At 61.1% G+C, this 26604-nt stretch overlaps 2 protein-coding genes across 7 annotated transcripts in view; one reads left to right on the forward strand and one right to left on the reverse strand.

The window, feature by feature from the left end:
- The window catches only part of TSPAN11 (tetraspanin 11), a 60842-nt gene extending 56935 nt beyond the window's left edge, over nt 1-3907 (forward strand). For all 3 annotated transcript variants that reach the window (XM_082636290.1, XM_082636291.1, XM_082636289.1), the window contains one exon: nt 1989-3907. In XM_082636290.1, coding sequence (XP_082492416.1) covers nt 1989-2048 — 60 coding nt within the window. In that variant the 3' untranslated portion in view covers nt 2049-3907. The remainder of the gene's footprint in view (nt 1-1988) is intronic.
- Nucleotides 3908-8134: 4227 nt separating this feature from the next.
- Nucleotides 8135-26604, reverse strand: part of TSPAN9 (tetraspanin 9) — a 182130-nt gene continuing 163660 nt past the window's right edge. For all 4 annotated transcript variants that reach the window (XM_082636553.1, XM_082636552.1, XM_082636554.1 and 1 more), the window contains 6 exons: nt 15828-16019; nt 15397-15471; nt 14150-14251; nt 13389-13520; nt 12972-13055; nt 8135-11526 (listed from right to left, as the gene is read on the reverse strand). In XM_082636553.1, the coding sequence (XP_082492679.1) occupies nt 11455-11526; nt 12972-13055; nt 13389-13520; nt 14150-14251; nt 15397-15471; nt 15828-16019 (657 nt within the window). In that variant the 3' untranslated portion in view covers nt 8135-11454. The remainder of the gene's footprint in view (nt 11527-12971; nt 13056-13388; nt 13521-14149; nt 14252-15396; nt 15472-15827; nt 16020-26604) is intronic.

Genomic DNA, 26604 nt, shown 5'->3' on the forward strand with positions numbered 1-26604 from the left:
GCTGAGCCCAGCAGCCTGTCCAGCCCACCCTCTGCCACCTCCTGCAGCCCCCTCGGCCCGTGTAATCTCTGCTCACAGCCATCTGTGCTGAGTCCTCCATGTCCTGTCAGGAACGGGACACTGGGGGTCCCTCAGGGACTAGATAGTTTGGGCCCTTTCCCCATCTGCATGCATCAGGGTGGTGTGTGTGTGCGTCCGTGCGTGTGTGTGTGAATGTGCACATGTGCACACACTGATGTGCACATCCTCGGCCCCTCTGCATGCATCAAAGTGTGTGTATATGTGTGCGTGTGCACGTGTTTGTATACACGTGTGTGTACATGTGCCCACGTGTTGATGAGCACATCGTCTGCCCCTCTGCATGCATCAGGGTGGTGTGTGTGTGTGTGTGTGTGTGTGTCTTTGGACACACGCTGACATCCACCTCGCCCTGCCTTCCCCGGGGGCACCCTGGGGACACATGTCACGTACAGAGTGCACGTGCTGGACCCTCAGCCCTCCGGGTCCTCCCCGGTGTGAGAGGTGTGCCGTAGGGGACGCAGCCACGAGTCTGTGCTGGTCCAGCTGCTCCCATCTGGCCTCCCCTTGACAAGATGATCCCCCAGGACAAGTCATCAAACCATGAGGTGGGGACAGGGCAGAGAGCCTGCTCGCCACCTGGGTGGAATGCCTGTGACAGCCACCCGCTTAAAGCCAGCGGGAGATGAGATAACCTCTTAAGCCACCTTTGAGCCTGTGGCTCTGAATCCCAGAGGTGGATTAGCGCTGCTCTTAGCACCAAGTCTGAAAGCTGAAAGCTGTGTTCCCAGGGGGTGAAACTCCCGCGTGGGGACAGAGGGGAGGGAGGAAGGGGGCACAGAAGGGCTCGACCTCTGCTCCCTCCTTGAGTCTCTCAAAGAGAAACTAGGGTCTGCCAGCGCCAGGCCGTCCTCCTCCGTGTGCATCCGGAGGCACCCTGGAAAGGTCAGGTCAGCAGCAGCCGCTGGGAAACACGGGGTACTGTTTCCTGTATTTGGGAAACCCACCTGGACCCCTGTCCGTGGCACAGTCATGGGCTGCCCTCCCAGTGTCCCTTCCTGCGGGCCAGGAGCCGGAAGCCAGCGGCGCCATCTTCATCAGGGCCACCGTCCCAGCCCTGGGCCTCCTTGGTCTGACACGTACTCACCCCTGCGTTCTCAGTGCATCCTCGTGCGCGAGGGAGGAGAGGAAGGAGGAGGAAGCAAACAGAGAACAAGGTGGGGAACAAAGGTCCTCATCCTCTGCGTTTAGAGATGGGCAAGTGAGACGTGGGAGGCAACTGCCCGGCACTGCCCGGCTCCGGGCAGCTAGGAGATGGTTCAGAGAGGCTGGCAGGCAGGCTCCCCGGGCCTGGGGTTGGTGCCGCGGCCCGAGCTGAGTTACAAGATGAGCTGGTGACGGTTCTGGGCCCTCCACTCAGAGTTTCAGTTTCCCCTCCTGCGCATCAGCCAGAGAATCGACTCCGGGGCCTTGTTTTTCTCTGGTACCTGAGAGCAGCAAGAGGTAGACAGACTTTCCTCAAGAAAGACTGCTTCAGCCAGCAACGAGGGAGTGGCGGTGTCACCGTTCGGAATCTAATAAAATCAGGCCATCTCCAGAGAAGATCTGGGACCACAGAGCCGCCGTGTGGACGGGAAGCTGGTTAGACGCGCAGGCCCTCCCCCAGGCCACAGAATTGCCATCTGCAGCATGACAAGGTCCCTGGGCGATCCGTGACCATTCAAGTGTTGAGAAATACCGCTCTTAGCTAGTGGTTCTCAAAGTGGTCCCCACCTCCTCCCCCAGCATCACCTGGGAGCTTGTTAGACATGCAGAGTCCCAGGCCCCTCCCCAGACCCCCTGAGTCAGAATCTGCCCCGATCAGGTCCCCAGGGGGCTCTTGGGGGTGGGAAGCCCAGCTCCAGGGCGCCCTTGGCCGGCACGCTAGCGGGCTCTGATTTCTCTGTCCCTCTGCTCTTTCCACCCGGCAGATCTGCGGGATGATTCTCACCTGCTGTTTGCACCGGAGGGTCCAGCTGCATTTATACTAACGGCCGACCTTGTCCCCGTCCCATTGCCCCTCGCAAGTTCAGGGGCCCAAATCCCATCGGCCAGGCCTGCGATGTCAGCATCAGCTGGCCTGGAAGCTGCCGGAAACAACCCCCACTCTGTGCCCAGCCCCTTGGGACCCACAGGTGCCTGAGACCATGGCTCCTGCAGCCCCCCACCCGGGCCTCAGCCTCCTCCCTGCACTTCTGTGGGCTCACCGCCGGAACCCCCAGGCCGGGGACGGAGCCTCGCCAGGCATGGGCTCCCGAGGACCGCAGGGGGCTGGGCTCAGGCTGTGCCCCCTCCCCGCGCCCGAACCCTGAACCAGGGCTAGAAACCTTGGCCCCTCTGGGATGCTTACGTTGGGCCCGTGACCCACCTGTGCTCAACATCCTTCCTCGTGCTTCTGCTGGGTGCGCTTTTCTCCCCGCGGCCTGGGAAATGCATCGGGTGGGCAGGTAGGGTTAGCTCTGCCCCCAGAAGACCCAGCTTTCCGCCCACCACCACACCTTCTCACCTGGAAAGGAGTGTCGGGTGGCCCGGTTCCTTCCTGCAGGGCCGGGGTTGGGCGGCGCAGGCGGGCTGGAGCCGCCAGAGCCGGGAGCAGGAGGCCTGCCTTGGGCCCCTCCCCGGGAGAGGTCCCTCCTGTGGGGACCTTGGCCCCAAGCCCTGTCTCTAGCCATATGCCCCTCGGGGGTCTCCTGTCCATGGCTTGAATCTCAGGAAGCCCAGGTTTTTAAAACCATCTTCAGCTCTTAATGTTGGTGGGAGTAAAATCCTTCCCGATTAAACCAGATCACAGACCCTGCAAAGCTGAGAAGGTGCAGCTCTGAGCAGAGGGGACGCTCTGCCCGGAACCTCCTTTTCCTGCGCCCACACTCCTGGACCACCGGGCCGTCACCACGTGGCCTGCAGGAGCCCCACTGCTTCCCAGAGAGAATATAGCCCCTTCCTTAGCTTGTCATACTGGGGGTGAACCAGGGAATTTTCAGGAAGAACTTTCCCAGATACGGAGAACTAAAAGAAAATCCTGGGAAACACAGAGCACAGGTTCTGGCACAGTTTCCCAAAGAACACGTATCAACCCATGAGACCCCCATAGCCCATCCCCCTCCACGTGGCCGTTACGAGTGGGCAGAGATCCCCACGCCAGCCCTCGTGTCCAGGGTCCTGGATTCCCCTCCTACTTCCCACCGCCGTGATGCTGAGGCCAAGGCCAGGAAAGGTCACATGTCGCCTCCCCAGTCTCTTGCGGGCCCAGCTCAGTCCCTGGTGAAGGGTGTTTTCTTTCCCATTCGGGGGTCACTGCTGTCCCCAACACAGCCCCAACTGTACCAAAACCGCACACTCCCCAAACAGGTTACCCACACGAGCAGAGGGCACAGCAGCCTCCCCGGGGCGGATTCCCTCTCCTGCCCTGGGATTCTCCGGGCGCTGTTAGAGAGGGCCCTGGGATCACTGATGCCAATTCATTAAAAGGGAGGCCAGCTTTCCAGCAATCCCAGATTGCCCCAAAGCCAAAAATCACGGTGCTGTGATTATCTTTGCTGCCCTCCAACTTCCTGGGATTCGTGCATATAATCGAAAAATAACCCTAAGTCCCAAGTTCCCTGCAGGGCTAGATGCCAGGCTGACGTCACACTCTCCCGCTGGTACCGGGACCCCGGGCCACCTCACTCCAGAGTGGCAGCGTTTCTCCATGGGGACCCATTCATTTGTCCCCGTCCCCAGAAGCGGGGGGGGCACTTTTTCACCCCAAAGCAAAGCGACTTCCATCGTAATTCAGAGAGGCTGGGGGCCCCAGGTTGCCCAGTGTGAAGCCAGAAGGAAGTAAATGCTTCGTCTTTTGTGACAGAACATGCTCATTCTACTTCATTCACTCTTCTGTCTAGAAGACTTGCTTGAGGTGGGCGGGGCTGGGGTCCATGGGAGCACCTGGGCCAGTTGGGCTCAGGGGGCCCCAAGACGGGGGCACAGGGTGGGGGTGGGGGGTCTGCAGTCTGGGCGCGAGCCCCTCGCCTGGTGTGAACCTGACGGTCCCGTTCACTGTGTGAGCCCTCCATCCACCAGGGACGTCCCCGGGGGGAGCCCACCTTGCAGGGGAGTCCACAGCCCTGCCCTCCTCCTGTGTCACACCCGCATCTTGGTTGAGATTATTCTCTGAACAACCACGGGGCTGCCCTCCGATGGCCTGGGTATCAGGCAGGGGCTGGACCCGGTCTAGGCACGGCTGAGCACATCTGTCTTGTTGGGCCGGCATGTCCGCTCACCTGCACCATCACCGTGAGCATGAGTATGCACGCGTGTCCGCACAAACGCTCAAGTGTGCCTGGGGGGGGCACTGCTGTCTACACAGGCTGGCAGTCAGCGGGGCCCTGGTCAGGTGGGTGAGCAGCAAGAAACCTTTGCGAAGCTGTCCCCCTCGGTGCCTGCCAGCGGGCCCGTCATCTGCCGCTCCTTGCCAGCTCCGAGGGCCAGGCTGTCAGGCTGCAGTGGGTGGGCTGCCGCGAGCTGGACCCTGCTTCCCTCCGTCCCCCAGCTGAGAATGCACAAGCTGTCAGTGGGGGCACAGGAAGCCCCGCTCCCACTCTCCCCCTGCATCCATCCCTGGCTGAAGATGATGCAGTGGCTGGAGATGGTGACGTGGTGACTGACGGCCAGCAGGGGGGGCCTGGGGGAGCCTCTGGGTCAGGCCGGGGGGTGAAGAGGGCGGTCAGTAAAGCACGAATCCAGTCCTGTCCGTCAGCAAGCTCCAGACTCTGTCCTTGCACTTTGTTGTCAGCAGCCAAGCCAGCCAGAGCCAAGAGGGCTAATGTTCCCATTGGCACCGTTTCACGAGGTGGGAACGGTTTCCATCAGACTTTTCAAAAGCTGTAAGTATCCCTGAAAGTCCTTAACTGGTGTTTAGGGAACCCCAGGTTGGGGACCACAGATCAAATTTCACATGCTTTCCCTGAGTTGCCAACCAGTAAGTGAGAAGGCTGAGTCCTTTCGGGAACTGGGTCTGTTGACCCAGAGAAGATATCTATTGAGACTATATTGGCCCTGCAGGAATTCAGTGCAGGGAGAGGGAGGCAAAAGACAAGGAGCTTCCTGAGGCCATTGACCAGTGAGATGGCCTCGCCTGTCCACACGTTGGATCAGCCCTGCTGCAGACGTTGGGCGAGGCTGGTTCCCTGAGCTCTGCAGCCACCCGAAGAAAAATCTCTGGGTGGAAGCAGGCTCTACCCACCAGACCCACAGAGTACACTGGGGCCTGGCTACGCCAGTCCCCCCTCTGCTCGGCATCAAGGGGCAGTGAGGGCAGCTGGGCAGTGCTCGGGGTGCCCCAGCTGCCATCTAAGTGCCTCGATAGGGAGAGCCCAGCAGCAGCTTGAGCTGGAGAGCCTGGCCCGGGCACGCCCTATGGAGGGTTGCTATATCCCTTTTTGTTAGTTTAAGGAGACACACTTGTCCATCTCCATGGCTGCGTTACACTCAGCAGAAACAAGATGGCTAAATCAATAGCCTCCAAGTCTTTGTCGAACGCTTTAAGAAGGAACCGTTGCAATGCCAATATTTTTGTGTTCAAAATGACATTCACTTAATCTGACTTCCCCCCGACTTCTGTGGATTATTGAATGCTGCTACTGGACCAGCAGAGCAGAGCAAGCCCCCCGGGGGAGGGGGGGAAGCTTGCCCACCGAGCCTGCACATCTCCCGAGCTCTATCCCCCCTCCACACTCCATCCAGCTCCACCCCCCAGACCACTCTCTTGCAACTCCAGTTTTCAGCCAGGGGGATGCTCTTCCTTGGGGTCCCACCTCTTGTTTGGGGACTCCTGAGGCCCCAGATTTGACCAGTTTCTTGCCAAGCACCTACTCTGGTTCAGAACAAGCTGGATGTCTTCTTTTTTAAAAATTTTATTTATTTTTGGCTGTGTTAGGTCTTCGTTGCTGCGCACGGGCTTTCTCTAGTTCCGGCGAGCGGGGGCTACTCTTTGTTGCAGTGCGCGGCCTTCTCACTGCAGTGGCTTCTCTTGTTGCGGAGCACAGGCTCTAGGCGCGCAGGCTTCAGTAGTTGCGGCACGTGGGCTCAGCAGTTGTGCCTCGCGGGCTCTAGAGCGCAGGCTCAGTAGTGGCGCACGGGCTTAGTTGCTCCACGGCATGTGGGATCTTCTCGGACCAGGGCTTGAACCCGTGTCCCCTGTATTGTCAGGCGGATTCTTAACCACTGTGCCACCAGGGAAGCCCTGGCTGTCTTTACATACTTGATTTTATTTAGTTCTTGCAGCAAATCTGTAAAATATGTATTATCTGCATTTTGCAGACGATGAAACCAAGACAAGTTCAGTGAGGACCCAGTGCTCACACGGACACCAAGCACGTGCAGCGCGGGGGCCGGACCCAGTCCTGCGGAACCAGCGCTCTTTCCACCCAGCCGTGGTGTTTCTCTAAGTGTGAAGCCCAGGCGCGACTGACAGCCAATCAAACAGCTGTGGTCAGGAGGGGTCCATAGTGCACACAAAGGCATTTCATGAGCTGTGACCCAACACCAACAAAAGGAGAGACTTAGTCACAGCCTGCAGCTCTGCCCATCCATCCCCCACACGTAAGCTCGCAGCCCGGGAGACCCACGCGGCCTCCGTCTGGTTCCAGGAGTCCTCTCCTGTCGGGGGAGGGGCTCACGCTGGGGGGATGACAGGAAGGCTCCTTCTCCCCCCAGCAAATCTGGTCCTTCACCAAGACTTGTCGGTCCTCCCGTGGGTCCCTGTCATGTTTCCCCCATCCCGCTGGTAACTCCCTTCGTTCTCACGCTGTAGCCAGAGGGATGGCGGCCAAGGGCGGAGCTGAGCCGGTCCCACGGGCTTCAAGCCTCTCAGCGGGCGCCCACTGCTCTTAGCTTAAAGTTTAAACTCACCCACCGGCTCACAGGCCATGACCCCTGCCCAGCCAGGGCAGCTGCCTCTCACAGCACACCTGGCAGGAACCCAGCGCTCACAGTGCGGCCGGGATGCCCCCAGGAGCAGACGGCACAGGGGCCAGGTGGGCACCGCGCGGGGCACCCAGGGGCTGGGGCAGGAGTAAGAGCAGGGCGGGCAGGGGGAGCGACCCCACCCACGCTCCTGTGACTTGGTTGGTCCTTAGCAGATGACGGAGGGTCACCTGCCCTCGGCCCCAAGGTCCCCCGGTAACTGTCCTTGGGGAGGGAGGCTCCCAGGGATCCCATTCAGCTGGACCTTATAGAGGCTCACCTGACTCCTCAGTCCTCAGCAAATCCCCGGGGGCTTTGGGACACAGCAGCCGTGGAAAGGGGTCCCAAGGTGGGTGCTCAGGACAATTCGTGCCAGCCTGGCCTCCCCGAGGAGGGGGGCAGATCTCCACGTGTGGAGGGGCTCAGGGAGACCCCGTGCTGTACCTACCCTTCCTTCCCGCCCAGCCCGTCCACCCACCCCTCTCCTGTTCCTTGTCACCGTGACAATGACAGCAGAGGAAAACCCACAAGCCAGAACCCCAGCCGAGGGAGCTGGGAGCCTCCCGCTGCAGCTAGCCGGCAGATCAGGGCTCCTGTGGCTCCAATGCCACCCTCCATCCCCGCCGACCATCTCATGCTGATGGGTGCTCCCTGCCCTCTCAAGGCCGTCCCAGGGCCACCCTCAGTGGGTGCGGCCCAGACCAAGTCACACGGTGAGGTCCCCTCAGTCCTGGGAGAGACGCCAGGCCCACACGAAGCCCAGGAACATCGCAGGGACCAGGGAGAGGCTGTACCTAAAGCTGACAGCCCCGCCCCACTGGGGGCCTCTGATAACTTGTTCCTGGCCCCTCCCTCACACACTTACAGGACCCCAGGACTGGCCATCTGTGGCAGGTGGCAGACACCGAGGTGGGAGCTGGCCTCTCGTGCGGCCAGCTCAGGCTGCCGGGACAGGCCCCTGACCCCAGAGACCCCTCCCCGCCCAGCAGATCTGTAGCCTGGGCCCGAGGAGGGGAGGAGAGGTCCTCGCTGTGGGCTGTGCGTGGACAAGGCAGGCTGGTCCCTCACACCAACATCTCATGAAGAGTCACAGTCATGGCTCAGTGGACACAAACACCACAAAGAGACAGGCTGCTTGTGCTTTTGACACATTATCAGTTTTTATTTAAAAACATGCTAAAAACATGGCGTTCCGTAAGCCAGGACCAGGATGAAGGAAGCGCACAGATATGGCATCGCAAGCAGAAAAGTGCATTGAAACCAGCACACGTGCCCCCCGCTCGGCCATGCTGCCCCAGCGGGCAGGGTATGGGCACAAGCCCCAGGCCTGACCCTCGAGGGGCCCGGTCAGCGTGGCGAGGCAAGGACACGGCCTGGACTTGGCCTCATGGCGGCAGAGGGGGGATGGGAGAACAGGAACACAAGAGGCCGGCCCTGAAGGGCCGAGGGGCAAGGGGAACCTCAGGCGCCGGCCCCCGCTCCGTCCTGGCTGGGTCCCTGCTGTTAGCACCTCCACCAGCGGTGGGCAGGGGCCGGAGAGGCAGGAACATCCTTTCCACCCACCTGGACCACTCTTTGGCCACCAAAGCAAGGAGGGACGGCCATCTGGTCCAAGTCAAACCAGAACACCTGCATGAGGGTCTGGGGTGGGTCAGCAACCTTTCCAGGGTGAGAGGCCACAACACAGGCCCACGCTGGAGGGGAGAGAGGAGAGGGCCTCCAGCGGGGGAACAGGGGTCGGCAACTGCTGGGGTCCCCAAGGGCCGTGCTCAGCCCTGCTCCTCACCGCCCTTGCAAGACGGCTGCAGAGAGAGGCCGAGTGGAGACAGGCACTCCCCTGACGTCTGCAGGACCTTGGCCTTGGGAGTCAACTCTGTAAACTGCCTGCATCAGACCCCACTGAGCTAACCGTGACCTTGGCAGGGGAGTCGCCAAGGAGGGGTTTCACTCAGGTAGTGCTGCCCACGAGAGCAGGGTCGGGAGAAACTGAGTAGGTGCTGGGCCCCATCACTGACATCACATGGCCGCCTTCTGTGCGAGGTGGGGACCGCTCTGCACGATGGGCAAGGGGCTGGAAAGAGCCCCCCCCTCCCGCCCCCGTGCGCGGAGCCCGCCGCCCGGTGTGGACTCGGCCGAATGACAGAACAGCCAAGCACAGGGTCAGGCGAGAAGGCAGTTTTGGGAACTGTGGACAAGGCTCTCTGGACAGACGGACGGGGCAGGGGCTGGCGGGAGGAGGGAGCCGGAGGCAAGGGCCCCAGGGCCGGAGGACGCCCCTTGAAGCTCCAGAAACATAAGATGCCAGCGAGGCCACACACCACCAAGGTGCTAGGCTTTTGCTGTTGATTTTAACAAAACTTTTACATTGCATTGATAGGCGTAAACAACCCCCCCAAGACAAACCCATTATGCAGCAGTCCCACTGTGCCACTCGAATGCTTGTTTGTGGCGGGTCCCTCGCAGTGGAATGGTGGTGCATCCTCTCTGGGCTCTGCAGACCTGGGCTCCCGGGAGGTGGCTGAAGCTCCTTCCAGGAAGGCAGGGCCAGAGGGTGGGGAGGGCCGGTCCCCTGTGGCCTCCACCCACGGCCCTGCCCACAAGCTTTCCCGTGAGCACCCCCACTCCCGTCTCAGGAGGTGGTCTCTACTCTGCCCAACTCGCCGAGAGCACCCTACTCTCTGCTCCCCCCACCCCGAAGCTCAACTCCTGAGCACACCAAAAGCTCTGTACTCCTGGTCCCAACCGTCTTGTATTTAAGGGGAGAAGGGGGTTGCTGGCTGGGTGGCCAGGTCTCAGCTCTCGGAACAGACAGGCGGAGGCTGGGGAGGAGACAGGGCCCCCCGGGAGGTCAGGGCCCCCATCCAAACAGTGCAGAGCAAAGGCAGTGCCCAGGCGAGGCCCACCTGGGGAAGTGCCAGCTGGTGGGGAAACCTTTCCAAGCTCAGCCCCCATGCATTCTTGACTTATTTTTTTAACTGCACAACTTGCTTAGACCAGCATGAACCCTAGTCGGGGCACCTTGCTGCAGTCAGATGCCCCCCAACTGTCCATCTCCAGGCCCTGACTCAGGCTGCTTTGTCCTGGGGCTACTGTAACAGGATCCCATCTGACCTCTCTTGGGTCTTCGGTACTCTTCCTTGGGGTCGCAGAGGATGGCATCACCAGTCACCCCAGCATCAATGAACCCCAAGGAAGGAGATGAGGGTCCTGGGAGCCGGGTGACATCCCTCCCTCCCTCCTAGCAGGGAGTCAGCAGCCGGAGTGACTCTGGCTGGACCGATCACGGCTCCGCCCTCCCCTCTGGTGGTAGTGGGTCCTCTGCTGCTGTCTGAGCAGCTCCACGGAAGGACCGCTTCCCCTTCCAGAAGCAATGTGAGAGTGAGCAGCATGTGAACTAGAGAGGTATTTGTCCAAGAGTTTCTAGCAGGAATGTCTGTGAAATAACTTGTTTGCAGAACCTGTCGCGGGAATGCCCGCAGGGGTGGAAGGGGAGCCTCCCGGGCCCACAGAGGGCAGGAGGGAGGAAGAAGGGAAAAAGAGCTGCTCATCAGTGACGCGTAAGGACCCACGACCGCTCGGCCTTGTTCCCAGCAAAGCACCCGCAGCCCCCAGAGGACCCCCGGCCCTGGCCTCTCATGCGGCCTGGGCCTCGGCACACGCTGCACCCTGCAGGCCTCGGCCCCACGCGGCCTCCTGTGCCTCCATCTCCCCTGCCCCTGCCAGGCTCCCTGCTCCCCGACCCTCAGTGCATCCTGGCGAGAGCCTCCTGAGTGTGCACAGAGGTCTGTCCTGACAGAAACCGGGCGGACATTTCCTGTCCCTGCCTGTCCCCACCCTCAGAAAGAAAATCAAACCGTTACAGAAATCAACGCAGTAAAAAGTTATAAATCAGAAAGCTAACCCTAAACTTATCCAAGAGATAGTATTCCTGAATAATCATAATCAGAGTAAAATAAAATAGAAAAGTTACACTGTAAGGTATAAAAAGCCTGGGCGAGATGTTTCCAGGGGCCCGGCCGGGAGACGGTCAGCCCCGCCCGCGTCCGCGCACCCGCTCTCCGGGTGGCCAGGGGCACCGGGGCCTCCGCCGGGCAGTCTCTCCACCGGGAGGGAGCCCTGCGCCTCCCGCCCCACGCCACGCGGGGACAAAGTGTCAGCGGAGGAAGGACAGGGCAGAAACGCACCAGTGCCAGGGGGCTCCCAGAGCACACACCCCGCCCACCCTGTATTCTTTGGCAAATACACAGGAATCCGGGCGCCCCGGCACCCCGAGGTCTCTGCGCCTCCTCCTCCCTGGCCTCCGCCCGCCGAGAAGGCTGCAGCAGGTGGCGGGGAAGGTGGGCCGGGGCGGCGGGCGCAGGGGTCAGCAGTCTGGAGGGTGCGGGCAGGCGACACAAGCTGAAGGCCTCTCCCCTGGCGCAGTGTCCGCGGGGCCGGGGCGTTCGGCCGGCCCGCTCAGGCGTCGTACTTTTTCCCAGTCCGGTGGATGTGCTGGAAGAGGGTCATGGAGAAGGCCATGCCCAGAATCTGAAAGACACGGGCAAGGGGCCTCAGCTGGGGGCCACGGGCACCCAGAGCGCGTGAGGCAGCCCCCTGCAGGATGCAGATGCTGGCGGAGTGAGAACGATGCAGAAAAGAGGAGGCCGCACGTGGGGACCTTGGCCGCTCGGACTGTCCGTGCGGGACGTCACCGAGCTTCGAGGCCCAGAAACCTGCTGTTTCAGTCGCTGCAGTGAGGACAGGACCTGACCCTAAGTGGCAGCCGACGGGGAGCTGGGGGCGTGGGGGGAGCGGCAGGACACTGACAGCCCCCCGCCTCATTTCCGCGGGGTCCTGGGGTACACGGCATGGCGTCTGACCGCTGCTCCGCTGGGAGCACGTTACCACTCGTCTGCGTCCCCTCAGCCCCCCGATCCCGAGCGGAGCAGAATGTGCAGGAAGCCAGCCTGCGGCCTCCCGGGCACCGGCACTCGCCGCGGATCGCGCGGCCAAGGACACCGTACTTCCCGCGGCACTTACACTCAAGGTCTGCCCGTGACCTTGGAGACCGAGGGGCCCAGGCTGGCCCCAGCGTCCCGGTCCAGGCCTGGCTGCAGGCAGCCCCGAGCCGAGCCCCACTCTCGGCACCGGAGAGACCCTTGCTCCCGTGAGCCCGTCTTCCGTCAGAGCCCTGAGCAAGGACGGTGGCTTGTCTGCTAACCTCGGAGGCTCACAGATGATCAGACATGGTCAGGCCCGCGGGGTTTAGGGAAGAAAGGGGACTTCGTGCAGGATGCTCATCTTCCCGTGGATGGACCAGTCAGGGTCAGGTGGTCACCAAGGGTAGGAGTTACACACAAGTGGGCAAGGGGGGAGCCCATAATGCTCCCCCAGAAAGGCCAGGGGCTCCTGTTCTCACCATGTCAGCCTTCTCCTCAAGGAGGGAGCCGGGGGCCCCTCTGAGTCCCCCTCCGTCACCCACGCTGGGCCTTGCACAGCACAGCCGCCCGCGAAACGCTGGCTGAGGGCAGCAAGCCCTTCCCGAGCACCTCCTCTGTGCGACGTTTCGGGTATTAAACTCACGTAACGCTAAGAAGTGGCCCATGATCACGCCCACTACACGGATGTGTAAACGGAGGCACAGCAGCTAAGCCACTTGCCAGGTCACACGTATCCCACGGGATGCGACAGACCCCGCGGAGGCCGCCTGTAGGCCTTGCTCACAGCTGACGCCTGAGGACTCACCGGCGTTCAGTTCAGTCACAGGGTAAACGTCCCCATGCTGTGGGGACAGGCATGTCACAAGCAAACCCATGGGGGCTTCCTGCGATGCCAGCACAGGCCCAAGGCTCAGAGGGATGTGACAATGACACAGCAGCGCCCTGCAGGCTCGCACAGGCCCCGGGGGAGCAGCCCGGTCGGGGAGGGGCGGGGCCACCCATCGGTGGTCTCTCCCTCAGGCTGGGCTGCGTGAGGCTGGACGGCCCCCTTACCTGCATGATCAGGATGCACATCCCCACCGTGCCGAGCACGTGCTTATTGTCATCAAACCACATCTTCACCTTTTCGTAGCAGCCCTGGGGAGCGAGGACCACAGCTTCAGGCGCTGGCGTGACCCTCACTGCGCCCCTGCCCCTGCCCCTGCCCCCAGCCCCGGGCCTCTTGTCTTCGAGCCCCTCCCCCAGGGGCTCCGCCTACAAGGCCCCGCCACACAGCCCCGGACCCCATTCTCCCCGACCTCCGATGCCCCCAGATGTGGGCCCAGATCCCCCACTTCCCACCTGCCTTCTGGCTTCAGGCCTGTGCATCCCTGCCCGTCCCACATTAAGCCACCTCCTTGGTGGCCGGGGACACCGTCCCCAGGCTGTCCACCGCACGGACCCCTGGGGTGGGGTGGGGTGCAGCCTCACCGTCCTCCACACGGGGGCGCTGCTGTTGCGCCCACAGCCCTGGGAGTTCTCCATGCAGCAGCGGTCGGGCACCGTGTCCTCCCCCAGCACAGGGTACCAGTCTGTGTAGTCGGTGACACCACAGCACCGCATCTGCAGGGGGAGGGGCACAGGGTCAGACGGGCCACACCCGGCGTCCCCCTTGGGCTTCCCCGGCCCCCAGGGGAGCTGCCGCCTGGAGTTCAGCCTTCTCGTCCCTTCCTTGGGCCTCAGCCGGGCCCAGGGGAGGAAGTGATCGCTCCTTCCTGGAGGCTGGATGGGGAGAAGGCAACGTCGCCTGCCCTCTGAGCTGGGCGCTGGGCGCTGGGCAGGGCGCTCAGCCCTCCGCTCGCCCACCCGCCCCCTGGCTCTTGGCTTTGTGGATCGTCCCACGCTGGCTGTAGCACCCTGCCCCCTCGGGCTGTGCTGACTCACTTCCTCTCAGAACAGAACCTCCTGAGTCATGACAAGGGAGGCAACCCTGTTGCTAAAATAAGTTGTGGCTCGTGCCAAAGCTTCAGAAAAGAAGGGCTTGGACGAGGTGCCCTGTTGGTCATCCGTCCTTCCCAGCTCCCTGGGCCCCGCAGCTGCAAGCCACGTCCAAGCCCTGCTCGCCGTCCTCCCCGACCCCCTCACCCCTCTGCGGCTGCCGCACGGTGTCTGACCCAGAAGGCCGGGGTGCCCAGCGGGGTCCCAGAGTCTGAGGCCCAGGCCCCGCCCCCCTGCCCAGCACGGCCCCGCACCTCGGCCTGGATGATGTTCCAGGCGTTCTTAAGCCCCACGTTGTTCTCCGAGTTGTACAGCAGCAGGCCTTCCTTCAGATCCTTCCTGGCGTTCTCATTCACCTGGCAGGTGAGGGCAGGCTCAGGTCGGGGGAGAGCAGGAGGCCGCCGCGCTCCCCAGCTCTCCCAGGTCGGCCAGCTGTGGCCACAGCTCTCCCGGGCTGGGGAGGCCCGCTGGGGGCAGAGCGGTGACCCTGGAGAGCCGAGCTCTTCGGGCCAGAGCTGTGACACGGAGGCGGGGACAGCCCAAGACCCTCAGCTGCCCTGGTCCCAGAACCAGCCCCGCACAGGCCACCTTGCCTCCAGGCCACGACACCCCCCAACGCTGCCCCTGTCGGGACACACCCTGGGAACCGCAGGGTGCAGATCAGCCATCCGGAGCGTGGGCCCACCTCTGCTTTGTCTGTGAAGTTGGAAAATAACATCTACCTCTGGGGTTGCTGTGAGAGTTAAAGGAAAGGATCCTATAAAGAGCTGAGAACAAGGCTGGCCCGCAGGGATCTCGCAATGTTATTCGTGCCTCCTTTTCAGAGATGCAAAGGAGCTCCTGTTACACATCCTAAGAGTGCCTGTCCCTCTCAGCGTGGCCCGGGCGCCTCCTTCAGGACCCAAGGAGAAGATGGTAACACGGCTCTGGGTACAACACACCCAAAGGGCCCACTGAGCCCGAAGCCTGCGCTTGGCCAATCGTTCCTGATGGTCCCAGAAGAAGTTCCCCAACTTTGCAGGGAACTGTCCAGCCTGGCAGGGTTACCAGGGGTCCCCGCTCCACCCTCCTGAACCCCCGGTGCAGCCTGGGAGCAGCTGTCTGTCCCCAAAGGTCTCTGGACGTGGAAGCACAGCTGCCTCTACTGTGAGCCCTACGCACTGTCACCTGGAAGGTTCCCCTGTGTTACCAACAGGTTACCCTCCTATCACCCAGCCCAGGCACCTAGTGAGCTTCCCCACAGCTGTGTTTGAACACTCCCAGCGACAGGGAGCTCTCTGCGCCAGAGGCCGTCCATGGCATCCCTGGGTCATTAGAGGACTCCACTTCCTAAGACGACACAAGGTAATGAGCCCCCCATCAAAAGCCCTCCTCTGGGCCCTTCTTAGCTCTCGTCTCCTCACAAGTACGAACTGTCACTGCTTTTCCTCCGGCTTCCCAGACCCAACCCCAGGGGCAAGGAAATTCCATACACCCCCTCCCCGCCTCCTGGAAGGCTTACCTTGTCCATGTAGACAAAGAAGAGGATAATTAAGATCAGCTCCGCCAGGAGGATGATCAACAGGACGATGAAAAACTGGAAAGAGAAGGTCCAGGCGTGGGCACGTGGTAGTGGTCATGGCTGGGGACGGGGTGCGAACGGGACATCAGGGGACAGGTAACACCTAGACAGGATTCCCCAGGTACGGGAGAGGCCACGGCTCCTGAGGACTCCCAGATGGGGAGGGCAGGGAGATAAGGCAGACACCAGTCAAGGAGTGGGAGGGGCACCTAGGGCAGGGGCAGCCAATGATGAGGAAGAGGGGTGGGGTCAGGCAAAGACCCTTCTAGGAGCTACTTCTCCGGGCTCAGGCTGGGCACCCAGGGGGCTCAGGGGCTCAAATGCAGGGCGATCCAGCGTTCAGAGGGCTGGGGGTCTGGGGTCCAACTTACACTCAGGAGGAGGCACCTGTTCTCCTTGATGGCCCCCAGGCAGCCGAGGAAGCCCGTCACCATGACGATGGTGCCTATGGCGATGACGAGGTTGGCTGCAGACAGCGATGGGAAGCTGGGGGAGAAGGTGGCAAAATTGCCTTGGGACACGGAGAGCCAAATGCCCACTCCAAGCAGTCCACAGCCACAGAGCTGGAGAGAAAGGGAAGCCTGTTAGCCCGGCATCGCTCTGGTACCCGTCTCCACAGGACTCAAAGGACTGCGTGTCCCTCCACTGCCCCCACGGCCCCCGGCCCCAACCATGAGACACGGACAGGGTACAACTGGGTGGTGTGACCTGCACAAAGCCCCCAGCCTCTCCGCGTCAAATGGGATGGCACCAGCTTCTCGAAGCTCAGAGGGTCACATCAATGAGGACAAATTAAACAAGGCACAGGGAAAGCACGTGACAAGCACGGAAGGTCCTAGCTGCACGTGCACGGCCATGGGGGTCCCACTCAGCAGAGGAGGGCCTGGCGCTCGGGAGGGAGGCGGGGAGGGGCCACATGGCCATGGAAGCAAGTGAGGGGTTTGGGAGGGAACCCCTGAGCCAGTTTCTCAGAGCCAGACCCTGCGGTGACTGGGTCCCGCTGCCCTGACCGGAAGGGCCACTTGCCCATGGTCCTCAGGAGCTGGAAGAACAAATTTCATGCACATGGAAACAGGAGGGGGCTCCCTGGCCTGGCTGAGGGGCTGGCCGACGTGCAGGGCATGGGTCCGCCATGGCCCTCACCCAGGGAGCAGCAGCCGCCCCCGGCTGGAACCCACTCCGCTCCACGGCACCCCTGGGGCTGCGATGCCCAGGGCTGCAGTCTCCCATTCCCCGGGCTGCAGGTCTCCACAGCAGCCTTGTTTTACACTCCATAAGCTGGCACCCCCCCGCCGCCGCTCCCTCCAGGGGCTCAAGGATGTCTGCGGGGTCTCAGGAGCTAGTCAGTCGACCGACAGGTATTGACCGAGGACCTACAGCACAGAGGAGCCACAGCCGCGTTAGGGACCTGCCTTCCCAGGGCCTCGGCTCGGACCAGACGGGAGCCAGGGGAGGGCAGCATCCACCCCAGGCCGCGTGCACAGGGCCAAGTAAGTGGCACAGAGTTCAGGTGCCAGGGGGAGGGGGCAGCCCCTCAGGCACGTGCACGGGGCAGGTGGGGAATGAGACACTACCACCCCCTTCTGGACCGTTGTGAGACTTGAAAAGAAAGAAGGCCCGTGAAGAGGGTGACCAGGGCCAGGCGCCGGCCTCCGGGAGACAGGTCCCGAGCCGGGCGCCATGCTGCGCCCCCCAGGATGCACGCCCGTCTCCGCTCTCGAGCTGCCCCCGCTCCGGGGAGCGGACACGTGGCAGCGAGGGCCAGGCGGCCACGCGCAGGAGGACAGCGGGAAGGCCAGGCGCCGGCAGAGGCTCTGCCCAAGGAGACGACTTCCTCCTTCATCTGCTCCACGAGCCGGAATGGAGCTCCTGCTCGTGAAAGCCGGGCCCTGCTCTGAGCACGGGGCGACGGTGGCAACGGCGCCGGCAGAGACCCGCCCTGGGGAAGAGGGGACACGCAAGCAAGCACACGACAGGCTTCCAGGTGCCGCGAAGAAAAACAGTCAGGATGAGAGGGAGTGCGGGGGCAGGGGGCAGGGAAGGCCCCTCGGGAAGGTGGCACTTGAGGAGGAACCCACAAGAGGGGAAGTAAATAAGCACGCAAATAAGCGGGGGGAGAATGTTCTAGAGGAAACAGCAGTGCAAAGCCCTGGGTGGGGGGAGCCTGGCCAGCCAGGGACCGGAGGTGACAGAGTGACAGTGGTGGGGGACCGGCGGGTGGGACCTCGCAGGCATCGGGAAAGAAAATGGTGGTGTTCTTGATGGGATGGGAAGCCCGGGAGCAGGACAGGGACGTGATCTGTGATTTCAGTAGGTCACTCTGGCTGCTGTGTGGAGAATAGGGCATCAGAGGGCAAAGTGCGATGGGCGAGCCATAAGGAGGCCACTGCCGTGACCAGGGGACCAGGCGGGGCTGGAGGGACCTCCAGCGGGAGGCTGTGCAGGAGCCGAGAGACGGTCCAATTCGAGATGTATTTGGAAGGGCTTGCTGGGCTTCGACGCATGAGTAGGATTTCGATAAATGAGGAGACGGAAAGGCGGTCCAGACGGGGCATGCCGAAAGAAGTGGGGCTATTCCCGCGCGTCACTAAACCGGAGACAGCTCCCAGGGCTGCAGAGATGGAGCCGGCGAGCAGGGCAGCTGCTGGGGCCCCACGCCGTGGACAGCCGCCCTCGCCCCGTGCCCTGCGGCAGCCCCGCTGGAACGGGGCCGAGTCCGCGGTGTGGGCACCCCAGGCCCAGAGCGGCCCCCCACCCAACGGGGCATCCACCCAGCTCAGCCAGGGACTGGGTGCCACCCACACCCGCAACCACCAGGTGGCGCCCCAGGCCGGGTCAGAGCTCTGGGTTTGCAGGGAGGCTCAGAGACTTCTCCAAGCTGTCCCTGACCCTGCTCAATCCAGTCACTTTCTGTGCTGCCGGATCAATTTTTCTTTCATTAATCACACCCTGGAAATTTATGCTCTCCATGCTGAAGATTTATGGCTCTAAAAGCCAGACCCTGGAATGAAAAAGAGGAGACCCCGGGCTTCCCTGGTGGCGCAGTGGTTGAGAGTCCGCCTGCCGATGCAGGGGACGCGGGTTCGTGCCCTGGTCCGGGAGGATCCCACGTGCCGCGGAGCGGCTGGGCCCGAGAGCCATGGCCGCTGAGCCTGCGCGTCCGGAGCCTGTGCTCCACAACGGGAGAGGCCACAACAGTGAGAGCCCCGAGTACTGAAAAAAAAAAGAAAAAGAAGAGACCCCGCTGCTGCTGGGTCACTTGCTACAGGCTAGGTCGCTCGCTACAGGTAGGGAGCCCGGCCTTGGGACCCTGGAGCCACAGGACGCCCTCCCACCCTGCGCTGGAAACACCAGGCCCCTAGGGACCATCCCTGGGCCCGGAAAAGTCCTCAGGGTACTCGCACCACTTTATATAAGGGACCTCAGCATCCACGGATACCAAGGGACGACTGTCCAGCTCCCTCCCAGCAGCCGGTTCCCACCGGGAGTGGGCCCGGGAGGGTCCCCTTGTGCCTCCCCTCCCCGTGTCCCTCGTGGACAGAGGCCCCCATGTGGGAAATCTCCACAGCTCAGAACCTCCCGGAGCCAGTCACCTCTGCGAGTTCACACTCTCCAACCTCTGACCTGCTGTGCCAGCTCCCCAGAGCCCGCCGGGAGGAGGAGCTGCTCCCCACCTCTGCTTCCCTCTCACTTCCTGTCTGAGGTCACCTTGCCCCGGGTACATCTCAGGTAAGGCCTGCTGCAGACAGCAGGGCAGCCTCCACCGGCAGCCTGGACCCAAGTCCCGCCCCGTCCCCGCCCCCAAAAGGCCACTGCTGAATGAAGGAGGCCCTGCAGGCACCAAGAGGCCCTGCTCACCCCGTATCCTCGGCCTCCTGCTGAGATGGAGCGACCCTCTGCTTCCGTCTCTGACCCAAAACCAGCAGAGCCCCCAGACCCTCAGCTCACAGACTAGGACATCGCACTGCCAGGCCCAGCCCGGGACCTGGCTTCCCGGCATCTGATGCAGAGCCCCGGCGACACCCCCGCTGAGCCCCCGACGGGTGAGAGGTGCCAGGCCACTGCCTCAGCCCCAAGCCCAGGTCCTGGCCATGTGCCCCTGCCTGCCTCTGGCCTCCGTTTTTCAGCCCAGCCTGCATAGACCTGCCTGAATCCTTTCCCTAAAATGCCTCCTTCATTATGCTGCTCCCCTGTGTAACCCTAAGATTCTTTACCTCTCTGAGGCCCAGTGCCCTTTAAAACGTGGCATCTGGACTAGAGAATTTCCCGGCTCAGCCAAGCCTGAGACATGCTGTTCTCACCCCAGTCCGGTGGTCCCACCAGAGCAACTTTACTCCCAGGGGACATCTGGCAATGTCGAGTCTTTTTTGTTGTCACAACTTGGGGCGAGGGTGCTACGGGCACTTGAGTGGGCAGAGGCCAGGGACACTGCTAACTGTCCTCCAGGGCACAGGGCAGCCCTCACACAACGAAGAGCCATCTGGCCCCAAATGCCGAGAGAGATTGAGAACCCCTGCCCTAGCCCCCTGCCCCAGCCAGGTGTCCACCCCCCAGCTACCGACTCCCAGAGAAGACAGACACCTGAGAAAGAACTGGTGTATCCCTCCAGGGTGGGGTGCGTCCTAGCTCTGAGAGGGACACACACGGGAGGAGGACAGTGCTGGTGAGGGCCGGAGAGGGGCAGTTAGGGGGCTGATGTCTGGGGGGGGGCAATGGCAGCAGAAAGGGTTTGCTGGGCGGGAGGGCAAGAGGACAGGAAGCCATCTCTGAAGCCACAGCAGGGGGAGGGAGGGCGTGGGAGGGATGGGAGGGACAGGGGGAAGCTGCCCCACACCGGGGTGCCTGGCACAGGAAGGAGGCGGGGCCTGCAGGGACACAGCCAGAGCTCGGCGCTGGAGAGCTCAGCTGGTGGCGTTCGGGGAAACTGGCTTCCCAAAGCAGAGGGTTGTCTCAGACACAACCAGCTAGATTCAAGCCCCCACGGCAGGAAGAAATTCCAGGGTGAGGCGGGGTGACTCAAGCAACAGGACCCAGCCAACCGAATGACCCAAAGGCACCAGCCACCCTGCTGCGGTCCAGGCCTGGCTGGCACTCCTCTCTAAGCAGAGGCAGGCCCAGGGGCCACCCTGACCACCGAGCCTCCCTGCCCCTTGCCCCTCCCCCAACCAAGGGCACTTCCAAGTATTTTCCACTCGGGCTCCAAATGAACCCCCATCCAAACGTGAACAAACCCTTGGCATTTGTCTGCTCCCTGCTCTCTACAGGGACCAGGACCTGGGTCTGTATTGTCCGTTACTAAATCCCCAGGGCCTAGAACAGCGCCTCCCCTTGGCAATGCCCATGGGTCTCCCTCCTCCAGGCTCTCTCTTCAGAAGGGAGAAGGTGCAGGACCCTTCAGAGTCTCAGCATCTTCCTCATCACCCTGGGCCCATCCAACAGATGCACAGCATGCAGACTGAGGCCCGGAGGCTATGGCCTCACTTATCAAGTCTGCTGTAATTAGCCAATACCCCCATGGCATTTTTCCCATCTTCAGTTGCAACCACATTGATTTGTGGTTTTAATACATGTTTCTGCCGTGTGTCCTTATGTATTTTTCACACAGCATCCCAGTTCTCCGGGAGTGAAACCATAACCTCCACTGAACCAACCTCCCCCGAGCTTTCTCCCTCACTTGCTTAGAGCCAAAGGGCAGCCACTGCCTGCATCCCCCACAGCTGCCACCATCTCCCCAGCGTGCAGGGAGGCCCGCCCTCCCTGGGGTGACCTCCTGTGCCAGGGCTGGACACCCCTGCCTAGCCCTCTGTATAGACGCGCTGCCCAACTCCACGAAAACACCAGTGCTCCCAGGCCAGGTTCACGTCTCAGCCCTTTCTCTACCACCGTGGGGCCCAGAACATGCCTGGATACTGCAGAAATATTTGTTCCATGGATGGATGGATGGAGGGATGGAGGGAGGGAGGGAGGGAGGTATGGATGGATGGGAGGGGTTGGGAACAGGACCATACCCAGACACACAAACCCACCTGAAAAAGAAGGCCCCCTTTGCACCCTCTTCACCACCCCCGTGCCAAGTTCCCCCGTAGCCCCGGTTCGCCTGTGTAAGTCGCCTTCTCTACCTGCCCCATCCCCTCAGAGCTCAGCACACCCTCTGGCTACTTTATCCCCGAGGCCTCTGTGTCTCTGCAGCGCCCCTGCCCACCACGCTCTCTTTGCTTTGCAGGAGCCCCTCAAATCCTTGGCCTCAGCACGCCCCCGTGTTCCCTATGAGTCAGGGCCAAGTGCAACGTTTAACAGCATTTAATAAATTAGTGGATGTGGAGAATAAAAAAGCAAACAGAAACGACTATAATCTAACAGCCAATGCGCTGGCTGGTAACGATCCTGCCCGGCCCTGGGAGAAGCAGGCTGCTAGGAACTTCATCACGCGGAGACGGGGGAAAGGTGTCAGCGCGACGACTGAGGGGGCGGCTACAGCATGTTTCAGCCACCGTTGCCTCTTTGGGGGGAGGCGGGCTGCAGCTCATTCAATGTCAGGGCCATAAAGGGAGATGGGGGCCGCCGGACAGTGCTTCCAATTCCACATGGAAGGGACAAAGTCACAGGGACAGCTTTGCCAAAGCCACCCGGGAGACAAAAGGATCAGGGCATGGAGCAGGGTGGGCCCCCGTGAGAGGGCTCCTCTGTGCCTGGCCCCAGGGGTCCAGCCTCCACTTCAGCACCCCGGGGTCCCGGTGCTCACCAGCCAATAACACATTCTGTTCCTTTTTTGCACAGCTCTAATTGGCCAAGAGTTCTTCCTTATTAACTCAGGAATCCGCTTCCCCAGGGCTAATGTGCGTCAGTCCTAGTTTTGCCCGGGAAGCCCAAGATCAAGTGTGGCAGGACTTGAGGTTCTTGAAGGCCTGTATCCAACAAAATCCTTTCCCAACCTTCTCCTGGCCCATCAAAGGGCTTTTAGGGCTCTCCCCTGTGAGTCACTCTCCACTACCAAAAGTTAGGTTCCAGCTCCGGAGGGGCCAGCGCAGAGTGCAAGACACCACTCTCCCCTCCTGCACTCTGAGCTCTACACCTCTAGTAATCCAGCCTGTGCCGCCCCTGGCTTGGCTGGGAGCCACAGCACAGGTGCGGTTCACGTTGAGCTTAAGCGTGACTCAAAGCCAAGCAGCGTGATTCCTCGGCCATTCTATTTTTAACCCCACACTTTCTCTCTCAAAGCCTCCAATTTCTTCACAGCTTCACAGCCTCCAATATCACCAGCTTACAGAGGTGACAGGGAGATCACACCCATATTTCCGAGCCGAATTTTCCTCCAAATAAACACGACATAAAGCATTTGCATATCTAAAACCCAGATACATTTTGATTATTGCAGGATGTGGTTATTTGTCTATCGAAGATGGTTCTAGGGGAGAGCGTTTAAATGCGGCCAAGCTTCAGGGATGTGTACTTGGGAGCTGTTGAGTCTCTGACGTTAATAAAGCTCTTAAGTTACATGCTTCCCGAGCCCGCTTCTCTCCAGCGAACTTTGCAGGGACATCGGGAACATGGGAACCGCACCCCCCGATTCACTGGCATACACTATTGGTTGAGAGGGGCTCCTGCTACAATACCTCTTGCTATCTAAGACTCTTAAAAGTGCTGGGGATGAAAGAGCCGAGACGGGGGAGACCCCTCTTGAGACCCTGAGGCCAGCCCTTCCTCCCTCCAGTCAGTTAGGGTCCTGGGTAGGCGTAAATGCAGGTACCGCAGCCTTGGCCCCAAGCTGGCTGCACAAAGGGCCTGGCATCCTCTGACCCCAGTGGAGGCAAGGGAGGAGACTGGCTTTGCTGAAGCACTGCCCACCTGTTTGGGCTTCCTGGCCTGGCCTCAGTATGGAGGGCATGTGCCCTGCCTCGAGGCACCCACCAACCACGGCGTCTGTGGGACTGCAGGGTGGCAAGCCCTGTGTCTGTCCCTGGGCCTCAAAGGCCAGGGCAGGGGTGCCAACAGCAGGCCCAGTCTCCACGACAGCTGATGCCCAGGGAGCAAAGGGCAAGGACTAGAACTGGGGAAGGGGGTCTACCTTGGGCTCTCCCAACACGGCCCCTTTAAAACTCTGGACTTCCACACCGTTCCTGTCTGGGAGAAAGGCTTGCAGGGCAACAGGGCTCACCTCCCCTACCTGCACCTGCAGCCCAGCTCCCAGGCCATCTGGGCTCCTCACGTCGGACAGCAGGGCCCAAATCGACCTTCTCAGGTGCCAGCCACGGCACCTCAGTCTCGGACTGACCTCAGGCCTGCTCACTTGGTGGGGAGACGGAAAGGAAAGGAGGTGGAAAGCAGCTCAGAGGCCCCGAGGGGGCCCAGGGAACAGGCCCAGATGGACCACAGACGGATGTGTGGTCGGGACGCCAAGGGGCTGGGGGTGCTACGAAGCCCCTGCCAGCCTTGTAAAGGGGGCGTGATCACTCATCGGTCTGTCCACACTGACCCAGGCTAACAGTGCGGCCCTTCCAGGGCGGGCCCACCAGGCTGGCAGAGCTGCACGTGCTTCCTGTTCAAGCTGGGGTGGGGTGGGGCGGGTGCAGGGGAGACGGGACGCAAGGGGAGCATTGTGACCCAGGGCTCCCAAGCTCGCTCCACGAGGATGGAGCCCCTGGATGGCAGGGCGCTGCTCCCCTCGGGAGAGCACACAGCTGTTTTCCACCCCTGCTCTATACAGGAGAGGAGATGGGCTAAAACAGCAGCGGGCAGGCTCGGGGAAGAGCTTCTCAGACGGAGGAGACAGTCGGCTGTCCTGGCTCCACCGGAGGCTTCTGTCCCCTGAGCCAGTGGGAGGACTACCCTTCGCTGGGAGAGTCGGGGGAAGGTGACCCCAAGCTCCAGAACTCGTCAGCACTCGACACAGCTTAGAGCCTCGGGCCACCCAAGACCAGCAAGTCTTGGGCAGGCGCTAGTGCAAGAATGGGTGATCTGTGCTGGGGCAGGGGTGTGCACGAGCCCTCATCACCTGCGCCCCAAGCACCACGGCTCTGGAGCCGGGAAGGAGCCACGGGGAGCCAGCCTGGACCACAGCGAGAGGCACTGTCTGAACCCCCAAGGTCACGGTAAGCTGGGAGGGAAAAGCGCCAAGGACTCAGAATACTTGTCAGAGGAGTCTGGAGAAAGGATTTTCCCACCACAGGCATATTTTTTCCCTTCCTGCATTTGTTTTATTTTGTGCATCTGGGGAGAAAGGCACGCTTGACAGCGTCAAAGCACAGAATAATCCATGAAGCTGGGGCTGCCCTGGGAGTCAGGGGTGGGGTTCAGAAACCTATCTTCAAGGTTCACATTGAAACGGGGGCCACCTGGGCTTCCCTGAGAAAGCAGAACTGTCCACAGCCCGCATCTCTGGACATGGAGCCCCAGGGGACGGCAATGGTCCAGCCGCCTTTCTGGGATGTGTCTCCGCTGAAAGACTGAGGGAGAAAAAAATACCTCCCCAGCACTCGGGGACACGGAGAGGATGGATAGGCTGATGCCTGCCGAGCCCTTTGTGTTCCTCGGAATATAAATATCGTACAAGGTACTGTGCTATTATTCAGACTCCTTGGAAAATGCAGGGGATACCTTGAATTCACATCACATCTTTCTGGCAAAGAGCTCCAATGATCTGGGAGACTATAACTCACCCTACAGAACGGGGAGGGGGTGGGGATCATTCTCCCTGTTTGAGGAAAGGTGCCCCCAGCCCCCCTAGAGAGGAAGAAGAGTCACGCCATGAAAATACGTCCACTTCTGGGTGCCTCTCATTCGTCAGGGCTGCCCGCATTCAGCCTGTCACAGAACGGAGGCCCTTTAATAATGTAAAGAGCACGGTCTTCCCTGGCTTGAGCTCAGCAAATAACACTCCCTGATTACATGTGTAGATATCGGGAAGGATCGTGGGGGACAACCAGCTCCATCTCTGGCCCCAGGACAGCCGCCCACACACACTTCGGCTATAAGCCTCGGACGTGGCCAACATGATTGGTCCTCTCTCCAGGGATGCTCTGCCCAGAGCCGGATTATTTATACCACCAGCCGGGAGCCGTGTCCACCCACGTCGGGATTTGACATTTCTGACATGTTTTGTGGGGGACACAGGCTGGTTAAGTTCGGGTTCCTTTGCCAGAGATGGTCTCTGCACCAACTTCACGTGTCAGCCTGAGACCCCCTCCTCGCCCCGGCCCTGGGCCAACTCTGTCATCGGGTAGAACGGGAGACCCTGGCCCGCCTTCTACTCTTTGATGTGCCCACTGCCATTCAGGTCACTCGCTGAAAGCAGCCGGGCCACGGCCTGGCAGGCGAGCGCGCCCAAGGTCACGGAGCTCATTCAGGGAGGAGCTTCATGCCTGGCCCTCACCCACCCGGCGCCTTCCCTGTCTTCACTACCCCTCCGAAGCTGTGTTGCCAGGGGCACCAACCATGTGCCCGTGGTTCTGAGTGCTTTGCCCCATCTGCCTCACTTAATCCTCCCAACCCAATGGTGGGGACAAGGGGAGGTCATTTTCGTCCTCCCATTCTACACCTGGAAGGGTGAAGGCACAGAGAGGTTAGGTGGTGAAGGAACCCAGGAAATCTGCCTCTGGAAACCATGTTCTGACCCACCAACCCCACTGCTTAGACCTAGGGCGTCCCAGATACATCAGAAAGGGGTGCCTGGACATGTCCATGCTTGGAGAGGGGAAGGCCAGCCGCGTACAGCGTGTCTGGGACCCACCTGTACACTAAGAGGGTGGGGAAAGCAGGGATGGTGACAGTGATGGTGGTGACGAGGGTGGTGACAATGACAATGATGATGTGAAGAACACCGATGAGGAAGCTAGCATCTACTGACCGCTAACCCACGCCAGGAACTGTAGCAACCCCTTTCCACAAACACCAGACAAGGGATCTACAAACAGTAAAAGCTGGAGAGGGTGTGGAGAAAAGGGAACCCTCCTACACTGTTGGTGGGAATGTAAATTGATACAGCCACTCTGGAGAACAGTATGGAGGTTCCTTAAAAAACTAAAAATAGAACTACCATTCGACCCAGCGATCCCACTACTGGGCACATACCCTGAGAAAACCATAATTCCAAAAGACACATGCACCCCACTGTTCATTGCAGCACTATTTACAAGAGCCAGGACACGGAAG

The sequence above is a fragment of the Mesoplodon mirus genome (assembly GCF_964341445.2).
Source record: "Mesoplodon mirus genome assembly, chromosome: 11".
Taxonomy (NCBI): Eukaryota; Metazoa; Chordata; class Mammalia; order Artiodactyla; family Ziphiidae; genus Mesoplodon; species Mesoplodon mirus.